This window comes from Gossypium arboreum, chromosome 11, assembly GCF_025698485.1.
Source record: "Gossypium arboreum isolate Shixiya-1 chromosome 11, ASM2569848v2, whole genome shotgun sequence".
In the NCBI taxonomy this organism is placed as follows: domain Eukaryota; kingdom Viridiplantae; phylum Streptophyta; class Magnoliopsida; order Malvales; family Malvaceae; genus Gossypium; species Gossypium arboreum.
In genome coordinates, this window is record NC_069080.1 from 14455174 (window position 1) to 14477601 (window position 22428).

At 36.0% G+C, this 22428-nt stretch overlaps 1 protein-coding gene across 2 annotated transcripts; it reads left to right on the forward strand.

Moving 5' to 3' along the window:
• Nucleotides 1-332: 332 nt before the first annotated feature.
• Nucleotides 333-18565, forward strand: LOC108473168 (protein SPIRRIG-like). Of its 2 annotated transcripts, none has more exons than XM_017774708.2 (20): nt 333-1054; nt 1153-1492; nt 2939-3011; nt 3093-3178; nt 3932-4067; nt 4163-4219; nt 4327-4503; nt 4849-5040; nt 5142-5207; nt 6379-6493; nt 6695-7842; nt 8074-8770; nt 8853-8955; nt 9041-10155; nt 10240-11878; nt 12048-15098; nt 15395-15703; nt 15890-16196; nt 16327-16473; nt 16822-18565. In XM_017774708.2, exons 2-20 carry the CDS (start codon nt 1290-1292, stop codon nt 17995-17997), a joined length of 10797 nt encoding a protein of 3598 aa, XP_017630197.1. In that variant the 5' UTR covers nt 333-1054; nt 1153-1289; the 3' UTR covers nt 17998-18565. The 2 variants fall into 2 exon arrangements, with proteins under 2 accessions (XP_017630197.1, XP_052877911.1); XM_053021951.1 differs by having other exon boundaries at nt 2942-3011.
• Nucleotides 18566-22428: the final 3863 nt, after the last annotated feature.

Genomic DNA, 22428 nt, shown 5'->3' on the forward strand with positions numbered 1-22428 from the left:
GATAATTAATGCAATGACCGGAGTTTTAAAAGCCACAACCGTCTTAACAAAGGCCTTGCAGTTTTCCTTTTATTATTAAACGCATTTCATTACCATTTGATGCATGACAGAAGCTGATTGAAATATTACATAAATTAGTATAAATTTGTAATTCTATTTTCACCAGTAATTTTTTTTTTAAAAAAAAGGGTGTTTGTCTACTTCAAGTAATGGAAAGTAAAGTTGAAATTTGAAATTTAGCTTTATCCGTTAATTTTTAAATTTAATAATAGTAATTAATTAATTAGTTATTATTTAAAAACAAAAGCATGCCTTGGATTTGTAAGTGGAGACACTTTAAAGAAAGTTATCTATTATTTGATTTGCCTTTGTTATTAAGGAATACCATTTGGAAAATGAAATCCCTAATAAACCGGCAAAACGGGTTTATCCTTGATTTAAAATGCCTTCCATTTTGCGGGAGCAAATAAAGGCCGGAACGAAGCCGTCACGTCTTGCCCGTCAATCTCGACGTGCCACGTGGCTTTTGGATCCTATGCTGACGTGGGCAGAGTAACAATATTTCCCATCTCAAAACATTATAAAAAAGAAGACGGTGTGAATATGTAATAGTAAATTGTTTTTAAATTGCACATAAAAAATTAATTTTATCACCAAAAAACATGAAATTTTAATTCGATATGTTTATCCCAATATAAATTAATTTAAGTAATAAGAGTGAAAAGTCTGCAGAGAAGGAAAGATATAGAACGATAAACAAGGCGGGAGTGGCCGTCCAAAACCAACAGAAGAAAAAAAATAGACAGAAAATCAATTTAAGTGTCGATGATCATAATTATTTTATGCTGAACCGAAGTCGTGTTTTTTTTTAGCTCATATATATTTTAGGGTTGAAAAAAAAACAAACGACTAGTAATTTGAAAAAAAAAGAAAAAAAAAAGACGACAAAAAAGAGAACTGAGAAGAAAAAGGGCAGATTAATCCCAGATCCCGGTCTGCTTTGAAGCGTCTTCATCACCCCATAGATCCGATAATTGCATTTCTTTTTTCAGCTGTATTGACACGGTTTCTTTAAGTTTCTAGTTACTTTTTTCTTCACTTTTTCTTTCTGGTTTGGTTTTATTTGATTTTGTTTTGGGGGTTTGAATGTAGTTTTATTGGAGTTTTTTTGAGTAATCGGAGACGGAGGTGGAATGAGATCCTTCTTGACGAGATTCTAGGAGGTAGGGATCTGGTGCTTGAGGAGGCGTCGGCGGCGGCGTCGGATGAGAGGAGAGAGGCGCATGTAAATGTTTCAAGGATCCAAAGGGAAAAAGATGAAATGGGTATCATTGCTTAAGGACATCAAGGAAAAAGTCGGTTTAGCTCAATCTCCTACTCCAACTGCCACTGCTACAACTGTTTCTTCTTCGTCTTCTGCCGCTGCTTCGTCTTCCAATCGCGATACCAGTGCTTCCTCAACTCTCTACGACTACGTTTCCTCTCCATCGAGGTTCGATTTATTATATTTTTCCTATTTCAGAACTTTTGAAAATTTATTGACTTTTTTCTCCGTTTGCATTTTTATCAGTCAATGATGATTCAATTTAGGAGATGAACTGGTAGAGTCGTGGTTGCGTGCTTTATTTATTTATTTTAATCTTCTTCTATCCTTTTTACTTGCAGTTGACTCTTTTTAACGTTGATCTAATGTATTTTGGTAAATTAGAAGTACACCTTCAGTTATATCGAATGCCTTTGTCGATTTCTTTATGTTTTTGATAAGATAAGCTTTGATGAGATGTTCTTTAAGTATACTGTTGCTTTTTCTATAATAAACAAGATTGAAAGATTTAAGTTTAGATGTGAAAAGTTTTTTTTTTTGGGTACTGTTCGATGTGCTAGTGTGCATGGTTGAACTTAATTTGAGGGTGCCAATGCATAGTTTTGTGGCTATTGTTTTATTTGCCCAAGCAAAGAGTATTCTATTAGTTTAAGATTGCACAATTGAGTTAACTCAAGCAAAGTCCGGAGTTCTGTATTGCCCCTTATATTAAGGGTCATAAGAGATTGAAAATATAGAAGCAAACGAGAAGGGAAGAAATAGTGACAATATGAGTTATAGAATGATCCTATAAAAGTTGATAATAAGTCTAGTACAAAGGAAGGGGAGGGGGGACCTAAATTGGTGTTGGAGGACAGTCCTATTAGTGTGATGGGAATAACAATAAGAATTTATTAGCAATTATTGGAAATATAATAGCCTGACTGTAGGATGAATGCTACTTCTCTATTAATTATTGTTTTTGTTATCTCTTTTTTTTTTTTTTCTATCTCCTTAGTTTCTAAGCTTTGTTGCATCTTTTCTTTGTTTCTTATGTCGAAATGTTTCACTTACTATTGAATCCATCTTTTCATGTTCCTAACTTCCTTCCTTGGCATTTTGAAATGACTTGACACCTATTGTCAAGTGATCTAAATGGGAGGTAATGGAGATCAGTCTTAAGTGTGAGGCTGTGTTCTTTTCTTAAATTTTTAGGCTTGAACTTTGTATTGTCATAAAATGTCACATTAATATAATCTATCACTATATGTTAGAAACTCTTTAGTTACAAATGAGTCTTGCTATCTCCTTTTTCTCTTTGTCGCAAAATATACTTACTTTGCCATGAAACTATGGGGCACAGTGCAAGCTTCTTTCTTAGTCCTGTTATAACAATGTGTTGAGTATGAGAATACACTATGTGGTGGCACCTTTATTGTTGTTTTTATGCGGTATCTGATCTACTCATATTCCCGTTACGTTTTATCGTGATTAACTGACCAGATTTTTTTTAAAGTCCGCTCACAAAATTAAATTACATTTTACACTTGCAAAGTGCTTTATTTTCTCTACTTCCACTTCTTTCACTCAATGGATGTGAATTTATTTCTATGTATATATTTTTACTTGTGACAGCAGAGACAAACATGAATTGGAGTTGGACTTCAAGAGATTCTGGGAAGAGTTTCGCTCATCCAATTCTGAAAAGGTTCATTCTCATCTATGTTTTAACTCCTGACACTCTTTTATGCGGCATCTTGATTCCCTTACATGTTTATTCTCTTTGCAGGAGAAAGAAGTGGCCTTGAACTTGACTATAGATGCCTTTTGTAGATTAGTCAAGCAGCATGCCAATGTAGCCCAATTAGTCACCTTGTATGATTGCTGATCCTCCTATCTGCTTTCTCAATATTGTATAGTTTTTTTTTGGGTCTGGAATTAAGGAGTTCAACTCTTTTCTGATCTTTGAGCACAGCTTATATGTACACTTTCATGTTGTTAAGCACTGCTTTCATTGGTTGCTCTGTTCCATCCATTCTTCACATGTTTGTTTAATTACTGGGAAAATTTCCTTCTGTAACATTAATATTTTTTTTCTATGTTTCATCAGAAAGTATTTTAATGTGGAGATGGCCTTACTCTGAAGTTTTCCCTCAAAATTCATCATCTTAATGTTTAGTCGTACTTTATGATTCATTCTTGTTTGGACTTGATCTTATTGCCATTAGAAAGATCATGTCCTCTGTATTTTCTATCATTGTTCAGATTTATCATTTATGTTGTTGGCTTTAAGTTTTAGCTACTAAGACCCATCCTATGCAATTTAAAACAAACTTTGACTACTGAAACTATGTAGAAACTTGCTGTTTACTTAAGTCTGACGAGGATTGTTGTAATAAAAGTAAAGTCCTTGTAATATTTAAAATTTTCATCAGCTTCTGTTTCAAATCTCATTAAGAAATTGTCAACTTATAAATTTTTTTGCGCCTTTTGAATAATTCTTTTATCTCTCTCCTTATGGAATAGTTAAATTGTTTCTTTACAGTTTGCCAAATAGTTACCCGCTCTGCACTGTACATCTAGTGCTATTAATAGTTGACTAATGTTAAGTTCTTTAATTAATTACAGGTTAGTAGAAACACATATATTCTCTTTTGTTGTGGGAAGAGCATTTGTAACGGATATTGAGAAGTTAAAAATTAGCAGCAAAACAAGATCTTTGGATGTACTGAAAGTTCTACGGTTTTTCTCAGAAGTCACTGAGGTTTGGCCCTGGGATCAAAGTGTTTACATCTCTGAATCTAAAATATCCCTGTTGTTTTCGCGTTTGGAGTTACGTTTATTTGTGCTTATTTGCAGGGTGGCTTCAGTCCCGGTTCAAATTTGTTAACTGCTGTTGAAATGCTTGTGTCTGGGGTATAACTCGTTAATTTATAAGAGCTTAATTGTTGTTCTATAGGTGGAATCATGTGTTCCTAGTTCTTTTAAATATCATTAATTGTTAATTTTTCTGTTGTTTGCAGCCTATTGATAAACAATCTCTCCTTGATTCTGGGATATTTTGCTGTCTCATACATGTTTTGAATGCGCTTTTGAGTCCTGATGAGGCCAACCAGAGGCTGAAAATTAATTACACTGAGGAACCAATGCTAGCTGAAAAGGATTCCGCTGCTGATGTTGGGCAAGCCCGCCGACTTGAGGTGGTTTTACTCTCGAGATTACTTGAACTATGAACTACTTTATACATATTCTATATATATACACGTATGTATGTATGTGTGCTGCATATGTTTTGGCACGTGCATGTACTTTTTTCTCTTTACTATTGTTGATTAAAATTTTAAAAGAAATCTTGTTGTACAAGGCTGATTTTTGTTATCTCTTTTATGACTAATCTATTCTTTAAACATCTAATTACATCTTTCCTTTTTGGGAAATCCCAATTTTGTTTCAGTTTACCTTTCTTGTAAACAAGTCATGTCTTGAACACAGTTGACTTGAATAAAGCCTTTTGGTTTGACTTGAAACTTATTCTATTAATTCAGGTAGAAGGAAGTGTGGTGCATATTATGAAAGCATTGGCAAGCCATCCTTTAGCAGCACAGAGTTTGATTGAGGATGATTCTCTGATGTTGCTATTTCAGATGGTTGTCAACGGGTCTGTAACAGTCTTCTCTAAGTATAAGGAAGGTCTTGTTTCACTGCACATCATACAACTTCATAGACATGCTATGCAGGTAAATTTGTTTTGCTTTACAATATAATTGTTAATTTGAATCAGTTTCATGTTAGCTTCACGTGATGATTCTTAACTGGTATAATTTTGCTGTTCTTCTAGATCCTTGCACTTCTTTTGGTCAATGATGACGGAAGCACGGCCAAATACATTCACAAACATCAGCTGGTATGTGTTTTTGTGGGAAATTTAAAGAGTATATCTGAAGAACAAATGTTGCTTGCTTGAATGCCATTTCATTTCTTTTAGTTTCTTTTAAATATAATTTTCCATGCTTTAGTGGATCCTTAGTAATTGGATCGAACATTGTCTTTGCATTTAAGGCTTTCTGATAGTTGATTTTGGGTTTAGCTGTGAAGACTGAAGAATAATATTGGCAGTAAGGTATGAGTTATGCATTTATTTGTAGAGTAATTTAGACCAAAATTTAGAGTAGCAGAGTTCATGCCTTCAGTGAAGGTAGGTCCTGTGTTAACTAATGGCAGAAAAGTTCCGGTGGCTTTTTTAGGAGTGTGCAATTGTAAATATAAAACAGTAGGATGCTTTATTAAGTCTCTTATTTTTTTATTTTTTATTTTTATTTTTTTTTTGGTATTTCCCTTGAGTTTGGGCATCAACCGACCAACTCATATCTAGCAATGATGGTTGTAACTCAATCGACCAGCTACTTCATTGCTTTAGAGTTTTAGTTTCCATTAATTCATTGGAGAGAGGGATCTGGTGAGAAAAATAACAATGTTGATTGGTATGTATTTCCATTATTGTTGATGTGGTTTTTTTTTAAGACAAAGGCTTAACATAAACCGTGAGGGTGTAAACCTTCTAATTTTATTTGAAAATGTTCTTCGGTACTTTGTTTCAATTTAGTGTTTATATGTCTTTCTCTTATTGCCTGCTTATTTTAGCTTCACCTTGATGCAACAATTTAGATGGTGCCTTTGGGAACAGCTCCTTTTCTTCCAGTTTTTTTACATGACAGAAATAGGAAGGGTTCTGATAATAAGCACTTGGTGACTTGTGAGAGATTGAGATATTTATTTTGAGGAGTCTTTACTCTGCCTTTCAAGTGTCTTCTTTCTATATGCTTAGCTTTCTGCATTCTTTGGAATTTTTTTATATGACCTATATACTGGAACAGCTATTTTTTCTGTATACTTCTATTATGCTCATCATGCAACCAAGTTTGATAATTTTGTTTTGTTTTATTCTTTTTCTTTCAGTAATCTTGTTATTTATATTTTATGTCAATATGTGTCTGGTCAATTTTTTCCTTGTTGCCTTGTCATTGGTAAAAAATATGCGTTTTCATTTGTTCACGTGCTGTTCTCTTGTTGTGCAGATTAAAGTGCTTTTAATGGCTGTTAAGGATTTTAATCCAGATTGCGGGGACCCTGCCTACACTGTTAGGATTGTGGACTTGTTACTTGAATGTGTGGAATTGTCCTATAGACCAGGTAATTGGTTTGTGAATTTTTCTTGCAGAATTGTTTTTCTAAAATTATGGTTAGTGTAGGGATTTTGTAATGTATGGTAAGCTTTGTGGTCTTAGCTACGGAAAGAAATAATCTTTTAGCTGCTCTTTCGTTTGATGATTGTTATTCGAGATTTGTCCTTGATTTGTGTTTATTGCTGATATCATGAACTTCGATTTGTAGAGGCCAGTGGTGTCAGGCTTAGGGAAGATATACGTAATGCCCATGGTTATCACTTCCTTGTTCAGTTTGTTCTAGTTCTGTCTTCAATGCCACAGAATCAAGGCATTCAATCTATTTATTTGAAGCCTCATGTTGACAACGATCAGGGTCATGCTTTTGATGAAGCTCCGGCTATGGATTTCATAGGAAAAGAGGACCCTTCCACTGAACATCTCTCACCCACTTTGACTAGGCTACTTGATATTCTTGTTAACCTAGCTCAAACAGGTCCTGCTGAAAACAGAACGTCAAAAAATTCTCACACCAAGGCCAGTGGTCATAGCATAAGTCAAACATCAACTACTGACAGACTTGGTGATAAGTGGGAACAGGGAAATAATAAAGTTAAAGACCTTGAAGCTGTTCAGATGTTGCAGGACATTTTTCTCAAGGCAGAAAGCAGGGATTTGCAGGCAGAAGTATTAAACAGAATGTTTAAAATATTTTCAAGTCATATTGAAAACTATAAGTTGTGTCAGCAATTGAGGACTGTTCCTCTCTTGATATTAAATATGGCTGGATTTCCTTCAGCGTTGCAAGATATAATTCTGAAAATTCTCGAATATGCTGTGACCGTGGTGAATTGCGTTCCTGAGCAAGAGCTGCTTTCTCTATGTTGCTTATTGCAGCAACCAATTGCATCCGAATTAAAGCTCACCATCCTTTCTTTTTTTGTGAAGCTCTTATCGTTTGATCAGCAATACAAGAAAGTCCTACGAGAAGTAGGTGTGCTGGAAGTCCTTTTAGATGATCTGAAGCAACATAAGTTTCTTTTGGGTCCCAACGAGCATGGTGGTGGTGCCAGTCAGTTGGAGAGAAAATCCAGCTCGAGCAGCTTCCAGAAACACTTGGACAACAAGGATGTTATTATTACTTCACCCAAGCTCATGGAATCTGGTTCAGGAAAGTTCCCTATATTTGAAGTTGAGAGTACAGTTGCTATTGGCTGGGATTGTATGGTTTCATTAGTGAAGAAAGCTGAGGCCAACCAAGCTGCATTTCGATCCGCCAATGGTTTGACCACAGTTCTTCCCTTCTTGGTGTCCAACGTTCATCGTCCTGGTGTCCTACGGATATTGTCATGTTTGATCACTGAAGATGCTATGCAGGTTTGTTATGATGCATGCTCATCTGTTTGTCATAGATCTTACATTCAAGCATGTTATTCTTCGCTTTTTTAACCTTTTTTTTAATTTTACTTCAATGAACATCCTTTGATCTTAAGCTCCAGTTTGTTTAATTTTAAATGTCCTTGTGAATGTTTTCATGAATGAGTGAACTGATATTGTTATGCATTTGTGGTTTATCACACCATAATTGTTTTCTCGTTCTTTTTCCAGGGTCATCCTGAAGAATTAGGATCACTTGTTGAAGTTTTAAAGAGTGGAATGGTTACAAGTGATTCAGGACATCAATACAAGCTTCAAAGTGATGCAAAATGTGATACAATGGGAACCTTGTGGCGCATTCTAGGAGTAAATAATGCTGCTCAGAGAGTCTTTGGTGAAGCCACTGGATTTTCTCTTCTGCTAACCACCCTCCATAGTTTTCAGGGTGATGGTCCCTCAGAAGAACCTTCTTTATTAGTTTACTTCAGAGTCTTCACATATTTATTGCGCCTTATGACAGCAGGGGTGTGTGGTAATACTATTAATAGGACAAAACTGCATGCTATCATATCATCACACACATTTTATGATCTTCTATCTGAGTCTGGCTTGCTGTGTGTGGATTATGAGAAGCAAGTGATACATCTATTGTTGGAACTTGCTCTTGAAGTTGTCCTTCCACCTTTCATGACACCAGAGAGTGCCATATCAGCAGATATGGCTGAAAATGAGTCCACTAGTTCTGTTTTGACCACTCCATCCGGTTTGGTTAATCCTGACAAGGAGCGTATATACAATGCTGGTGCTGTTAGAGTTCTGATCCGTTCGTTGTTGCTTTTCACTCCTAAGGTGCAAGTAGAAGTGCTGGACCTTATTGGGGAACTTGCTCGGTCTGGCCCCTTCAATCAAGAAAATCTCACCTCCGTAGGTGAGAAAGAATCTTCTATTGCCTTTATGCTCTTTCTGAATTACACATTAATTTCTTAATACTTCTTTTGTAATGCATGTAGGTTGTGTGGAACTTCTTCTGGAGACAATTCAACCCTTCCTTTCAAGCTCATCGCCGTTACTCTCTTATGCTTTGAAGATTGTAGAGATTCTAGGGGCATATAGGTACGCCATGTGGTCATGTCTAGGAAACATTACTTTTGTTTGTCCTCTATTATTTTCTGAATAAGGTTTTGATTTCTGCTGATAGGTTGTCTGCATCTGAGCTCCAAGCACTTGTAAGATATATTCTGCAAATGAGGCTGATGAAGTCAGGTCATACAATTGTTGATATGATGGAGAGGTTAATTCTCATGGAAGATACGGCCTTGGAAAATGTTTCTTTGGCTCCATTTGTTGAGATGGACATGAGCAAGACTGGGCATGCTTCGGTTCTGGTGTCCATGGGAGAAAGATCTTGGCCTCCTGCTGCTGGATATTCATTTGTTTGTTGGTTTCAGTTTCAAAACTTTTTGAGAACACAAGCAAAAGAAACTGATCCTGCCAAATCTGGTCCTTCAAAGAGGAAAAGTGGCTCAAATGCGCAGCATCAGGACCAGCGTATCCTCCGGATGTTTTCTGTGGGTGCAGTAAATAATGAGAATACTTTCTATGCAGAACTCTATCTTCAAGAAGATGGTGTTCTTACCCTTGCCACCAGCAATTCTTGCTCCTTATCATTTTCTGGATTAGAACTGGAAGAAGGCCGGTGGCATCACCTTGCTGTTGTTCATAGCAAACCAAATGCTCTTGCTGGACTATTCCAAGCTAGTGTTGCCTATGTTTATCTTGATGGGAAGCTAAGACACACAGGAAAATTAGGATATTCACCCTCTCCCATTGGAAAACCTTTGCAGGTAGCCATTGGGACTCCAGTTACTAGTGCAAGGGTTGGTGACTTTACATGGAGACTCCGCTCTTGCTATCTCTTTGAGGAAGTGCTCACACCAGGTTGTATTTGTGTCATGTACATTCTTGGTAGAGGATATAGAGGGCTTTTCCAAGATGCAGATCTTCTCCGTTTTGTTCCCAACCAGGCTTGTGGCGGTGGTAGCATGGCTATCTTAGATTCATTAGATGCTGAATTGGCTGTACCTCCTGGAATGCAGAAACTTGACAGTGCAAGCAAGCAGGAAAACTCTAAGGCAGATGGAAGTGGAATTGTGTGGGATTTGGATAGATTAGGAAACCTTACGTTTCAGCTCTCTGGGAAAAAACTCATATTTGCATTTGATGGAACATGTGCGGAGGCTGTTCGAGCATCTGGTACATCTTTCTTGCTCAATCTGGTCGATCCCTTGTCAGCTGCTGCTTCTCCCATTGGAGGTGAATAACATTTTCTGTCTTCTATGTGTAACTGTGTGAGAATTCATCTTAACTAAGTTATTCTGCCATCCCTTATCTCTGCAGGTATACCACGATTTGGGCGTCTTAATGGGGATATCTATATCTGTAGGCAATGTGTTATTGGTGATACCATCCGGCCTATTGGTGGGATGTCTGTCATTTTGGCACTTGTTGAGGCTGCTGAGACTAAGGATATGCTCCATATGGCCCTTTCATTTCTTGCTTGTTCACTTCATCATAATTCTCAAAATGTAAAAGACATGCAAACATACAGGGGATACCATCTACTAGCTTTATTCCTACGTCGAAGGATGTCGTTATTTGATATGCAGTGTCTTGAGATATTTTTCCAGATTGCTGCATGTGAAGCATCATTTTCTGAACCAAAAAAAGTGGAACGAATCCAAACTTTTATATCATCTACTGCATCCATTCATGAAACTGGCTTCGAGGATCTTAATTTCACAAAGTTCCGTGATGAAACATCTTCAGTTGGATCTCTTGTTGACATGGATGATTTTTCTGCCCCAAAGGATTCATTAAGTCATATTTCGGAGCTAGAAAATACTGATATGTCTGTTGAAACTTCAAATTGCATTGTCTTGTCAAATGCGGATATGGTAGAACATGTTTTGCTTGACTGGACACTGTGGGTAACTGCCCCGGTTTCCATTCAAATTGCACTGTTAAATTTTCTAGAGCATCTTGTTTCCATGCATTGGTACAGGAATCACAACCTTACGGTTCTTCGACGAATCAACCTTGTTCAACATTTACTGGTAACGTTGCAGCGTGGTGATGTTGAAGTTCCTGTTTTGGAAAAATTAGTTGTACTACTTGGGGTCATATTGGAAGATGGGTTCCTGGCATCTGAACTAGAAAATGTGGTTAGGTTTGTTATTATGACATTTGATCCACCTGAGCTGAAACCACAACATCAAATAATGCGTGAATCCATGGGAAAGCATGTCATAGTCAGGAATATGCTTTTGGAGATGCTTATAGATCTTCAAGTGACGATCAAAACAGAAGAGATGCTTGAGCAGTGGCATAAAATTGTCTCCTCTAAATTAATAACATATTTTCTTGATGAAGCTGTTCATCCTACTAGTATGAGATGGATCATGACTCTTCTTGGTGTGTGTCTGGCATCTTCTCCCACTTTTGCTCTTAAATTTCGCACAAGTGGAGGTTATCAAGGTGTAATGCGTGTGCTTCCCAGTTTCTATGATTCTCCTGATATATACTATATCTTATTCTGTCTGATATTTGGGAAGCCTGTTTATCCAAGATTGCCAGAAGTCCGTATGCTGGACTTTCATGCACTAATGCCAAGTGATGGAGGCCACTTGGAGTTGAACTTTGTAGAACTAATGGAATCTATAATTGCTATGGCAAAATCTACCTTTGATAGGTTAAGCATGCAGTCAATACTTGCTCACCAAACTGGAAATATTTCCCAACTTGTTGCAGAACTGGTGGAGGAAAATGTAGACATGTCTGGGGAGCTTCAAGGTGAAGCTCTCATGCACAAGACATATGCTGCACGCTTAATGGGTGGAGAGGCATCTGCTCCTGCTGCTGCAACATCAGTTCTGAGATTTATGGTTGATTTGGCAAAGATGTGCCCTCCCTTCTCTGCTGCTTGCAGACAAGCTGAGTTTCTAGAAAGCTGCATTGACCTCTATTTTTCTTGTGTTAGGTTTGTCTTTGATTCTCCATTTATACTTGGACATTTGGTTTTACATTAATGACGTATTTAATATTTATATAATGTTCCTGAAAATATATTTATTTTAATGTAACTAATGCTTACACGATCTCCAATCTGTTTCACAAGAAATCTTATTTTTGTTTGTGTTGTCTTGTAGGTCTGCTCACACTGTGAAGATGGCAAGAGAGCTCTCTACAAAGACAGAAGAGAGGAATTTAAATGATTGTGATGATGCTAGTTCACAAAATACATTCTCTAGCTTGCCTGCTGAGCAGGAACAGTCTTCCAAGACATCAATTAGTGCTGGAAGTTTCCCTCAAGCACAGGTCAGTTCAAGTTCTGAAGAGATGCCTGTTGCTTCGAATTACATGGCCGAAGATAAAGAAGAGATGAAGCATACTTCATCTCAGGATGAACTAAACAAATCATTGCAGGAAGATGTGCAAGTTATTCTGAGCGTAGAAGGCGATAGTGTTGATCAGGTTTCTGCCACTTCAAGCACAAACGACTTCAATTTTCACGGTATCAAAGACAATCCTACAATTCAGCCACCAGATTCCCAGAGTTCTGCATCTCTTGTTATCCCGGATTCTCCTATTTTATCTGAGAAATCTAGTTCCAAAATCCCCCACTCTCCCTCTTCATCTCCCCTGGTTGTTCTGACTTCTTGGTTAAGTGTAAACCAGAATGAATCCAAAAATCCCATAATCACCCCAACTTCCATGGACTCTTCTGTTAGTGGTTTTGATCAATCCTCAGACTTGAAGTGTGGTTCTCAAGGGCCAACAGTTGCAAATATGACATTTTCTGTTACACCAAATCTTCTTCTGGAGATGGATGATTCTGGCTATGGTGGTGGCCCTTGTTCTGCTGGTGCAACTGCTATGTTGGATTTTATAGCTGAAGTGCTTGCTGACTTTTTAACAGAGCAAATAAAAGCAGCACAAGTTGTGGAGAGCATCTTGGAAATGGTTCCACTATATGTTGAAGCTGAATCCATGTTGGTTTTCCAAGGTTTATTTCTTACTAGATTAATGAACTTTGTTGAAAGGCGTCTCTTGCGTGATGATGAAGAAGATGATAAAAAGCTGGATAAGACCAAATGGTCCTCAAACTTAGATGCTTTATGCTGGATGATTGTTGATCGTGTTTACATGGGTGCTCTTCCCCAACCTGGTGGTGTGCTGAAAACTCTGGAGTTTTTGTTATCAATGTTGCAATTAGCAAACAAAGATGGTCGAATTGAAGCAGCTGCTCCAACAGGCAAGGGTCTTTTGTCTATTGCAAGAGGAAGCAGACAACTTGATGCTTATGTAAATTCAATTCTTAAGAATACAAATAGGATGATACTGTACTGCTTCCTACCATCATTCCTGATCACTATAGGAGAAGATGATCTCCTTTCCTCCTTGGGTCTGCTGATGGAATCTAAGAAAAAATTGCCAATAAACTCTTCTCAAGAAGATCCAGGGATTGATATCTCCACAGTTTTGCAGTTATTAGTTGCTCACCGACGAATTGTATTCTGTCCTAGCAATTTTGATACTGATCTAAATTGTTGTCTCTGTGTAAATTTAATTTCTCTACTTCGTGACCAGCGGCGAAATGTTCAGAACATGGCAATTGATGTTATAAAGTATTTGTTGGTTCATCGAAGAGCTTCTTTGGAAGACTTGCTTGTCTCTAAACCTAACCAAGGACAGCACCTAGATGTACTGCATGGTGGTTTTGACAAATTGTTGACTGGAAGCTTATCGTCTTTCTTTGATTGGTTTCAGAACTCTGAACAGATGGTAAATAAAGTATTGGAGCAATGTGCGGCAATAATGTGGGTACAGTATATTGCTGGCTCAGCAAAATTTCCTGGAGTAAGAATTAAAGGCATGGAAGGTCGTCGTAAGAGGGAAATGGGAAGAAGATCACGAGATACTTCAAAGGTTGACCTAAAACACTGGGAGAAAGTGAATGAAAGGAGATATGCATTGGAGGTGGTTCGTGATACAATGTCCACTGAGTTACGAGTTGTCCGTCAGGATAAGTATGGATGGGTTCTCCATGCTGAGAGCGAATGGCAAACCCATCTCCAGCAACTTGTACACGAACGTGGAATATTCCCAATTCGTCAATCCTCTATGCCAGAAGATCCTCAGTGGCAACTTTGCCCCATTGAGGGACCATACAGGATGCGCAAAAAGCTTGAGCGCTGTAAATTGAGAATTGATAGTATCCAAAATGTTCTTGATTGGCAGATGGAATTAGGCGAGACGGAGTTCTCCAAAGTGAAAAATGAGGATGGTCCTGATGTTTCTGATTCTGATTCTGAAGCAATATTTAATCTTTTGAATGATAGTGTTGAACAGAATGGTGTTGACACTGAGCTATATGATGAGTCATTGTATAAAGAGTCATATGATGTGAAGGATGTAACATCTGTTAGAGATGGATGGAATTATGACAGAGATAGTAGTGGGAATGAAGAAGCTAGTCTTCACTCAGCCCTTGAGTTTGGTGGGAAATCCAGTGCAGTCTCTGTCCCTATATCTGATAGCATACCTGGAAAATCTGAACATGGATCTCCTAGGCTGTCATCTTCTGTTAAAATGGATGAAGTCAAAGTTGCTGAGGATAAATCAGATAAGGAACTAAATGATAATGGTGAATATTTAATCAGACCTTATCTGGAACCTCTTGAAAAGATAAGATTCAGATATAACTGTGAGCGAGTAGTGGGTCTTGACAAACATGATGGCATATTTCTGATTGGGGAGTTTTGTTTGTATGTAATAGAGAACTTTTACATTGACAGTTCTGGTTGCATCTGTGAGAAGGAATGCGAAGATGATCTCTCTGTTATTGATCAGGCATTGGGTGTAAAGAAGGATGTTATGGGTTGTATGGATTTCCAGTCAAAATCAGCTTCATCCTGTCCCTCACCTCCCAAGACATTGGTAGGGGGCAGGGCCTGGGCCTACAATGGTGGTGCATGGGGAAAGGAGAAAGTGGTCAGCAGTGTTAATTTACCTCACGCTTGGCGTATGTGGAAGCTTGATAGTGTTCATGAGATTTTGAAGCGTGATTACCAGCTTCGTCCTGTTGCTGTTGAGTTATTCAGCATGGATGGATGTAATGATCTCCTGGTGTTTCACAAAAGAGAGAGAGATGAAGTATTCAAAAATCTGGTTGCAATGAATCTACCGAGGAACAGCTTGTATGTAACCTGGAATTCATTTTTCTCTTTCTTTTTATTATGTTTCTACAATGGCTTTGAGATGTGGTATTAACTGCTTCTCAAAAGCAAGCTGCAATACTCATGTTACACAAAAGGGCATCCCTTTGTCTTTCCTTTTATCATCTACCTGTGGCAAATGAATTTTTTCTCTTTTTCTTTTGATGTTCTTTTCTTTGCTGCACTTAAGCTTCATCCCTGAATTGTTTGTTTTTCTTCTTTATCGTCTGCATCTTGGAAAAGATCATTCACATTTGTTATTCTTTCCCTTGTACCAGGTTGGATACGACCATTTCAGGATCTACAAAACAGGAAAGCAGTGAGGGTGGCCGTCTTTTTAAAATAATGGCTAAATCTTTCTCAAAGAGGTGGCAAAATGGAGAAATCAGCAATTTCCAGTACCTCATGCATCTCAATACCTTGGCGGGACGTGGATACAGTGATCTTACTCAATACCCAGTCTTTCCATGGGTTCTTGCTGACTATGAGAGTGAAAATCTGGACTTGTCAGATCCCAAAACCTTCCGCAAACTTGACAAACCAATGGGTTGTCAGACACCAGAAGGGGAAGAGGAATTTAAGAAAAGGTCAATTCTAATATTTTCCAAAATCCTTCCACTTAAAAGGAAAAAACAATTTAATAATTATCCTGTATATGTTCACCATTTTTGGAATGATCATATCATGGCTGGCATGCTTGTTTTGCATTGTCTTTAAATATGAAGTTGTATGCCTATACTGCTTATCGTTCCAGTTCTCTTTCTGTTTTTCAGATACGAAAGCTGGGATGACCCTGAGGTCCCAAAATTTCATTACGGTTCCCATTATTCTAGTGCTGGCATTGTTCTCTTTTATCTTCTTCGCTTGCCTCCATTTAGTGTGGAAAATCAGAAGCTACAGGGTGGCCAGTTTGATCATGCTGATCGTCTTTTCAATTGCATAAGAGACACTTGGTTCAGTGCTGCTGGGAAGGGTAATACATCAGATGTGAAAGAACTGATTCCAGAATTCTTTTACATGCCTGAATTTTTGGAAAATCGCTTCAACCTTGACTTGGGGGAGAAGCAGTCAGGGGAAAAGGTCTTGTTAAAATTTTAGATCTTAAATTGTGTTTATGATATTTGATCTTTATTCTGTTGTTTGATAATGTGCCAAAATAAACTTGATTCTAATTTCTCATTTATTTTTTTCCGTTGTTTGTATTACCCAGGTTGGAGATGTTGTCCTACCTCCTTGGGCTAAAGGCAGTGCTAGGGAGTTCATCAGGAAGCATAGAGAGGCCCTAGAATCTGATTTTGTCTCAGAAAATCTGCACCATTGGATAGACCTCATTTTTGGATATAAACAAAGGGGAAAGGTGGGTATTGGCACTGTCTGTGAAGCATATTTAAACCTCAATTTCATGTAATTTGTAAAGATTGCTACTCATTTTAACCCACATGCACACTTGAAAAAGATGATTAAAGTACTTAAGTTTTCTGTCATAAGCAATTCCTGCTGATATAATTTGCTTTGTCCTTTTCTGGATTGCTGTGAAGTTATACTGGGTCAGTCGGTATTATGTTTGTTTTCTCTCTTTCTTTTCCTAGTCTGACTTCATGTACTGCCCCTTGTATAAGCAATGCCAAGTTGTCATTCCAAGATAATGTCTTAAATCTTTTCAGTTTTCTTCTTTAATCCTGTTTATTGTTGTTGTAACTGACAGGCGGCTGAAGAAGCTGTTAATGTTTTCTACCATTACACATATGAAGGAAGTGTAGACATAGACTCGGTTACAGATCCTTCAATGAAAGCCTCCATTCTAGCTCAGATCAATCATTTTGGACAGACACCTAAGCAACTATTCCTCAAACCCCATGTGAAAAGGCGGTCTGACAGAAAGCTTCCTCCTCATCCGCTGAAGCATTCAGCTTTTCTTGTTCCACATGAAATACGGAAAAGCTCTTCTTCCATTTCTCAAATTGTCACTTTCAATGAGAAAATTCTTGTTGCTGGGGCAAACACATTGCTTAAACCTAGAACATATGCCAAATATTTTGCATGGGGGTTTCCTGATCGCAGCTTGAGATTTATGGGCTATGACCAAGATCGTCTCCTTTCAACACATGAGAATCTTCATGGTGGCAACCAAATTCAGTGTGCTGGTGTTAGTCATGATGGTCATATTTTGGTGACTGGCGCCGATGATGGTTTAGTTTCTGTTTGGAGAATCAGTGAGGACGGTCCCCGTGCCTCTAGACGATTGCTGTTGGAAAAAGTGCTTTGTGGTCATACAGCTAAAATCACATGTCTTCGTGTCAGTCAGCCTTACATGCTGATTGTGAGTGGATCAGATGACTGCACTGTTATCATATGGGACCTAAGCACATTAGTATTTGTTAGGCAACTGCCTGAGTTCCCAGCACCAGTTTCTGCAGTTTACGTGAGTGATTTATCTGGGGAAATTGTGACGGCTGCTGGAATTCTGCTTGCTGTTTGGAGCATCAATGGGGACTGTCTAGCAGTAATTAGTACATCCCAGCTGCCATCTGATTCTATACTTTCTGTTACAAGCTGTACCTTCTCTGATTGGCAGGACACAAACTGGTATGTAACGGGTCACCAGAGTGGGGCTATTAAGGTCTGGCATATGGTTCACTGCACTGACCAAGATAAGACCAACAGCAAGTCAAATATGATTGGAACAGGAGGATTAGATTTGGGCAAGTCTCCAGAGTACAGATTGGTGCTCCAGAAGGTCCTGAAGTTCCATAAACATCCAGTTACTGCTCTTCACTTAACGAGTGACCTGAAGCAGTTGCTGAGTGGTGATTCTAGTGGGCATCTGCTGTCTTGGACATTACCGGATGAGAGCTTGAAATCCTCTTTCAATCAAGGGTGATGATGTTGAAGTAGCATGTGTGTGATTTTCAGCTCTAGGATCAGTTCCTGGTTGTGTTAAAACCCTAATCAGGTCTGTGCAAGCATTTGTGAGAGGAAGTGGTTCTTTGTTCATCATATAACATGAAAAGGAAAAGCAAGACAACAGGGCTGGCCAGGTATTGTAACAGGACAAGCTGGGATAATTTATGGGGATGAGGTGGGGAAAATTTCCTCCAACCTTGCATATTATTATTTATGTTGAAAATTAGAAAGCATTTAATGGCTTGAGCTCTCCATTGCGATGGTGGAATTACAGGCGACTCTTTTGTTGTATTTTTGGCAACCGGGGGATATTGCTTTTGAAAATATCTCTCTTCTGGTCTTTTGCATGTAAATACATGGAATTGTTAACAGTGTGTAATGAAGTTGTATAGCAGAAAACAAAATTGCATTAGAACTGGATCATTTGGTGGAATTGGTCTGGTTATAATGGACGAAGGGATAGTTTGTAGGAATTTTTTGAGTGTAGTACTTTCGGCTAAAATTCCCATTTTTATTGTGAATCATAGTTTGAATTCTTTGGAGAATTTGATTAGTATTTTTACCTTGAACCTCGGTGTGGCAAGGTGTTGAGTTTCTGCTGCCGCTGGTTTACCCTTCAGAGCCTACTACCTGTTGAAATCGAATTTGCTGTTGTACCTGTTTCTGCTTGCAAATTCCACGATTGCACCAATTTCAATATGCTAACTCCTTTCCTCTCCAGATTTTGTTCCATCCAATTATGTTATCCCAAGCCTATATAAAGTTTCACCTCTCAAATTCCCACCGTTCTTTCTTCTTCTTCTTCTTCTTCCTTTTTTATTTTTTTATTTTTATCATCAGGTGCTATACAAATGAAGCTTTGCGTTTCTTCATGATTTTCATAATGCTGCTAGAAAACCTAACCACCCCAACTTTTATTGATCGAAATTCTGTTAATTTATTGAAATTAATTATGAACGAATTCATCAAATGAAATTCGATTTATTAAACTCAATATCTTTTAATAAATGTTTTATTTGTTCAACCAAAATACCATAACAAATCAAAACATGTTAATAACTTTTAAATAGGGAATTAAAACAAACTAAAGAAAGAAAAACATATTAAAATATTAAAAATAATAATATTTAGGGTGCCTTTGATTTGTTGAATTTTAAATTACATTTCAGTAATAAAATGTAAGATTACAAATGAAATGTAATCTCTTTATTTGAGTGCTTGATTGACGAGATGTAATATCTCGTTAAAATAAATTTTACTATATTATTTTTGTTATAGAATTGTCTTTTATAAATTTACTTTCTTTCATATTTTTCTTTTCAATTTTCATAACATTATAATAATTTAATAGATTGATTTTTATTTCACTTTAATTTTATGAGATGAATCTCTTTGCTTCCCATGTCATCTTTTTATTATTACAAAATTAAAGCCTAAATTGAATTGAAATGAATTACCATAAGGTAATATGCTAAATACAACTCGTAAAAGAAATTTTCCTAAAAGGATTCAGTCATATCTGTCATTGCTCTGTTTTGAAAATTTTGCAGTAGAGAATATGAATATATTGAAAGTTGATTGCAATCTATTTGATGATATTTAAATAAAAATATTTTATTTTATTTTATTTATGATATATTTACTTTTTAAATTTAATTGTATTTGATTTATGAAGTTTTATATTACAAATTATATTATATTTTGGTGTTCAAAATTACGAGAGAAAAGTTAAAGAAAAAAAGATTTGGTTTTAATTATAATTAGAATTAACTCTGTTGGGGGTTTATTTTAATTAATTAATAATAAATTGAAAGTAGAAATTAAATACTGTTAAGAAATATGAGAAAAATGAAAATATTTATTCATACCTAATTAATAAAGGAATACAGATGATGCGGCATCACTATTTTATACAATCATTTTTCATTAAAAATTTAACTCTTAAATCTTTACATAACATAATCCATGGTAAGTCTTATATGCAGAATCCCTTGCCATGTGTCATCGTTGGAACAGTTGAACTTTAAGTATTGGTCTTAATAGATATTATAGAATTTTTTCTTTTAAGAAAAAAGACTATATTGATTAATATAATAAGAATAGAGGATAATTTTTTCTTTAATTTCAGATTCTATTCCACAGTTTAGATATCCTAAGAAAGGGGTTATAACGATATTACATTTTATATTATGATTTCTTGATATTATTTAATAATATGAAATTAAGAGATAATCAAAATGTTGAAAATTCAAAAATGTAATTTCATTTTAGAATATAACATTACAAGTTGTAATGTAACATCAAATCAACTGACTTAATTTTAAGTAATAATCAAAATAACATCGGAATACTAAACTTTGATGAATTGGAGTAAAATGGTTAATTTCAATTGAACGAAATTATTTTTAAGATTATCCAAATAATTTCAAAAAATTAAAATGCACCCCTTCCTAAAAGAATCTTTCCATGTATCCTATCTCTCTACTCAGCAAAGGAAAAAAAGAAGAGGGTGAGCAAGTTGTTTCTTTACTTTATATTTTTGGTTAGGTGAAGGGTGAAAGCATGCGTTGCTAACTTTAGCTTTTCGTTGTTCCCTTGTTTATTATGCCTTCCTTTTTACACATCACCAGGTGAAGCTGTTCTTTACATTTGAATGGGATATAAATTATTTGCAGCACCGTGCGTGCGTCTGTGAACTATTAACCTCGTATGCCGTACATCAACTGCCTTAATAGCTCCCCTTCTGGTTTTTTCAATCCTATATCTAGTCAAATGATGTTATTGAACTGGTAATATGCCACTCTGTGTTTTTTTTTTTTTTTTTTTGTTCTTACCAATCTTGGGTAATCTTATACCTTAATCCCACATAAAACAACCAATCGAAGAACGATATAATTAACTGGAAAGGCCATAGTTGAAGGAGACCAATTTGGTTACTGAAATTCAATTACGAAAAAATGATTTTCCATTAGCCAAAGTAAATTTCTCGGCTGAATCAAAAACGAAATTCTGGAGCAAGGAGATGTTCTATAAGACTGAATAATGGGAAGTGGAAATCTATATGCATTCCTCTTACTTTTCTCTTTACATTTACAAATGAAAATTTTTAAGTCATTGTTGGCACCCCCATTTGAGCCAAATTCTAAGCAACAATTTTTTTTCTTATCTATTTAAAAGTAATGATAAATCAACTCTAGATTTTGGATACCTTTATGATGTTGACTTTGCAATGGCATGCCTCTATTTGGTTTCTTTTGTCTAGAGGTACTAATGAGTTGAGTCGAGTCGGATTTATGTAAAGTATTTAAATTATTTTTTTAAGTTTAGGCTCAGTCCGAAAATGAGTTTATTTTTTTATCCAAGTATGATCTAATTTTAAATTAGTAAACTTGAGCTCGGTTTGATTCACCCATGTTTAATTTTTTAATTAAATTTTATTTAAATTTTTTAAAAAATATAATACTAAATGCACTAAAAAAAGGCTAAAATAAAAGTTTCTAATATATTAAAAAGTATTTATATGATAAGCACTACCATACATATAATAAATATTTTATTATATTAAAAACAAAAATAAATATTATAATGCTTTATTATATTAAATATAATTTTTAAAATTTTATATTTTTGGTTGGATTATTTAGTTGGGTAAGGTCTTTTTTAGGTTTTAGGTAATAGATTTAATTGTTATTGAGTTAGTGATTTAATATAAATATATATAATTATTATTTAACATGTATAATTAATATATATTTTTAACATAATATATTCAAACTGGGTTTGGGCTCAAGCTCTAATAAAAAAAAAATCTGACCCAATGCTAGGCCCATATAAAAAAACGAGTGTTAAATTTTGTCCAAACTCATTTTTTAAGCTTCATGTATTTATCTAAACCTTTTTCATTTAAACAAATCATTGAACCAGGGCGGGTTTCACATACATCAGCAGCTATAGTTGTGCCTAACCCTACCATCAAACGCTTAAAACAAATAGTTTTACTTATTTGATGTTAATAGGTATTTATTACAAATTATATCATAGTAAATGTTAGGTTTTCCAAAAGCAAATAATAAAAGATTGTGAAAATCAGTACATTACAACTTTACAATCTTTTTATCAACCTGTTTTCTCACTTTTTATTGATTAGACTCTTAAGTGCTTGATCAAAGATTATGTCTCTTTTTTTCTTTTGCTTAGATGCAAACAGAAGCAAGGCTTAAATTTACATCACCTTTAAAAACAGATCATCAATTACAATTTCTTATAACCATTTTTTTTTTGCCCAAGAATTTATTAAAAGAACTGATTAAAAATTGGCACAGCATGTTTACTACTAATAAGTCAATTGTCAACAATTGGTATTTTGGGATAGCAGATATTATTTTAAGAAAATGAAAAGATGAAGTAG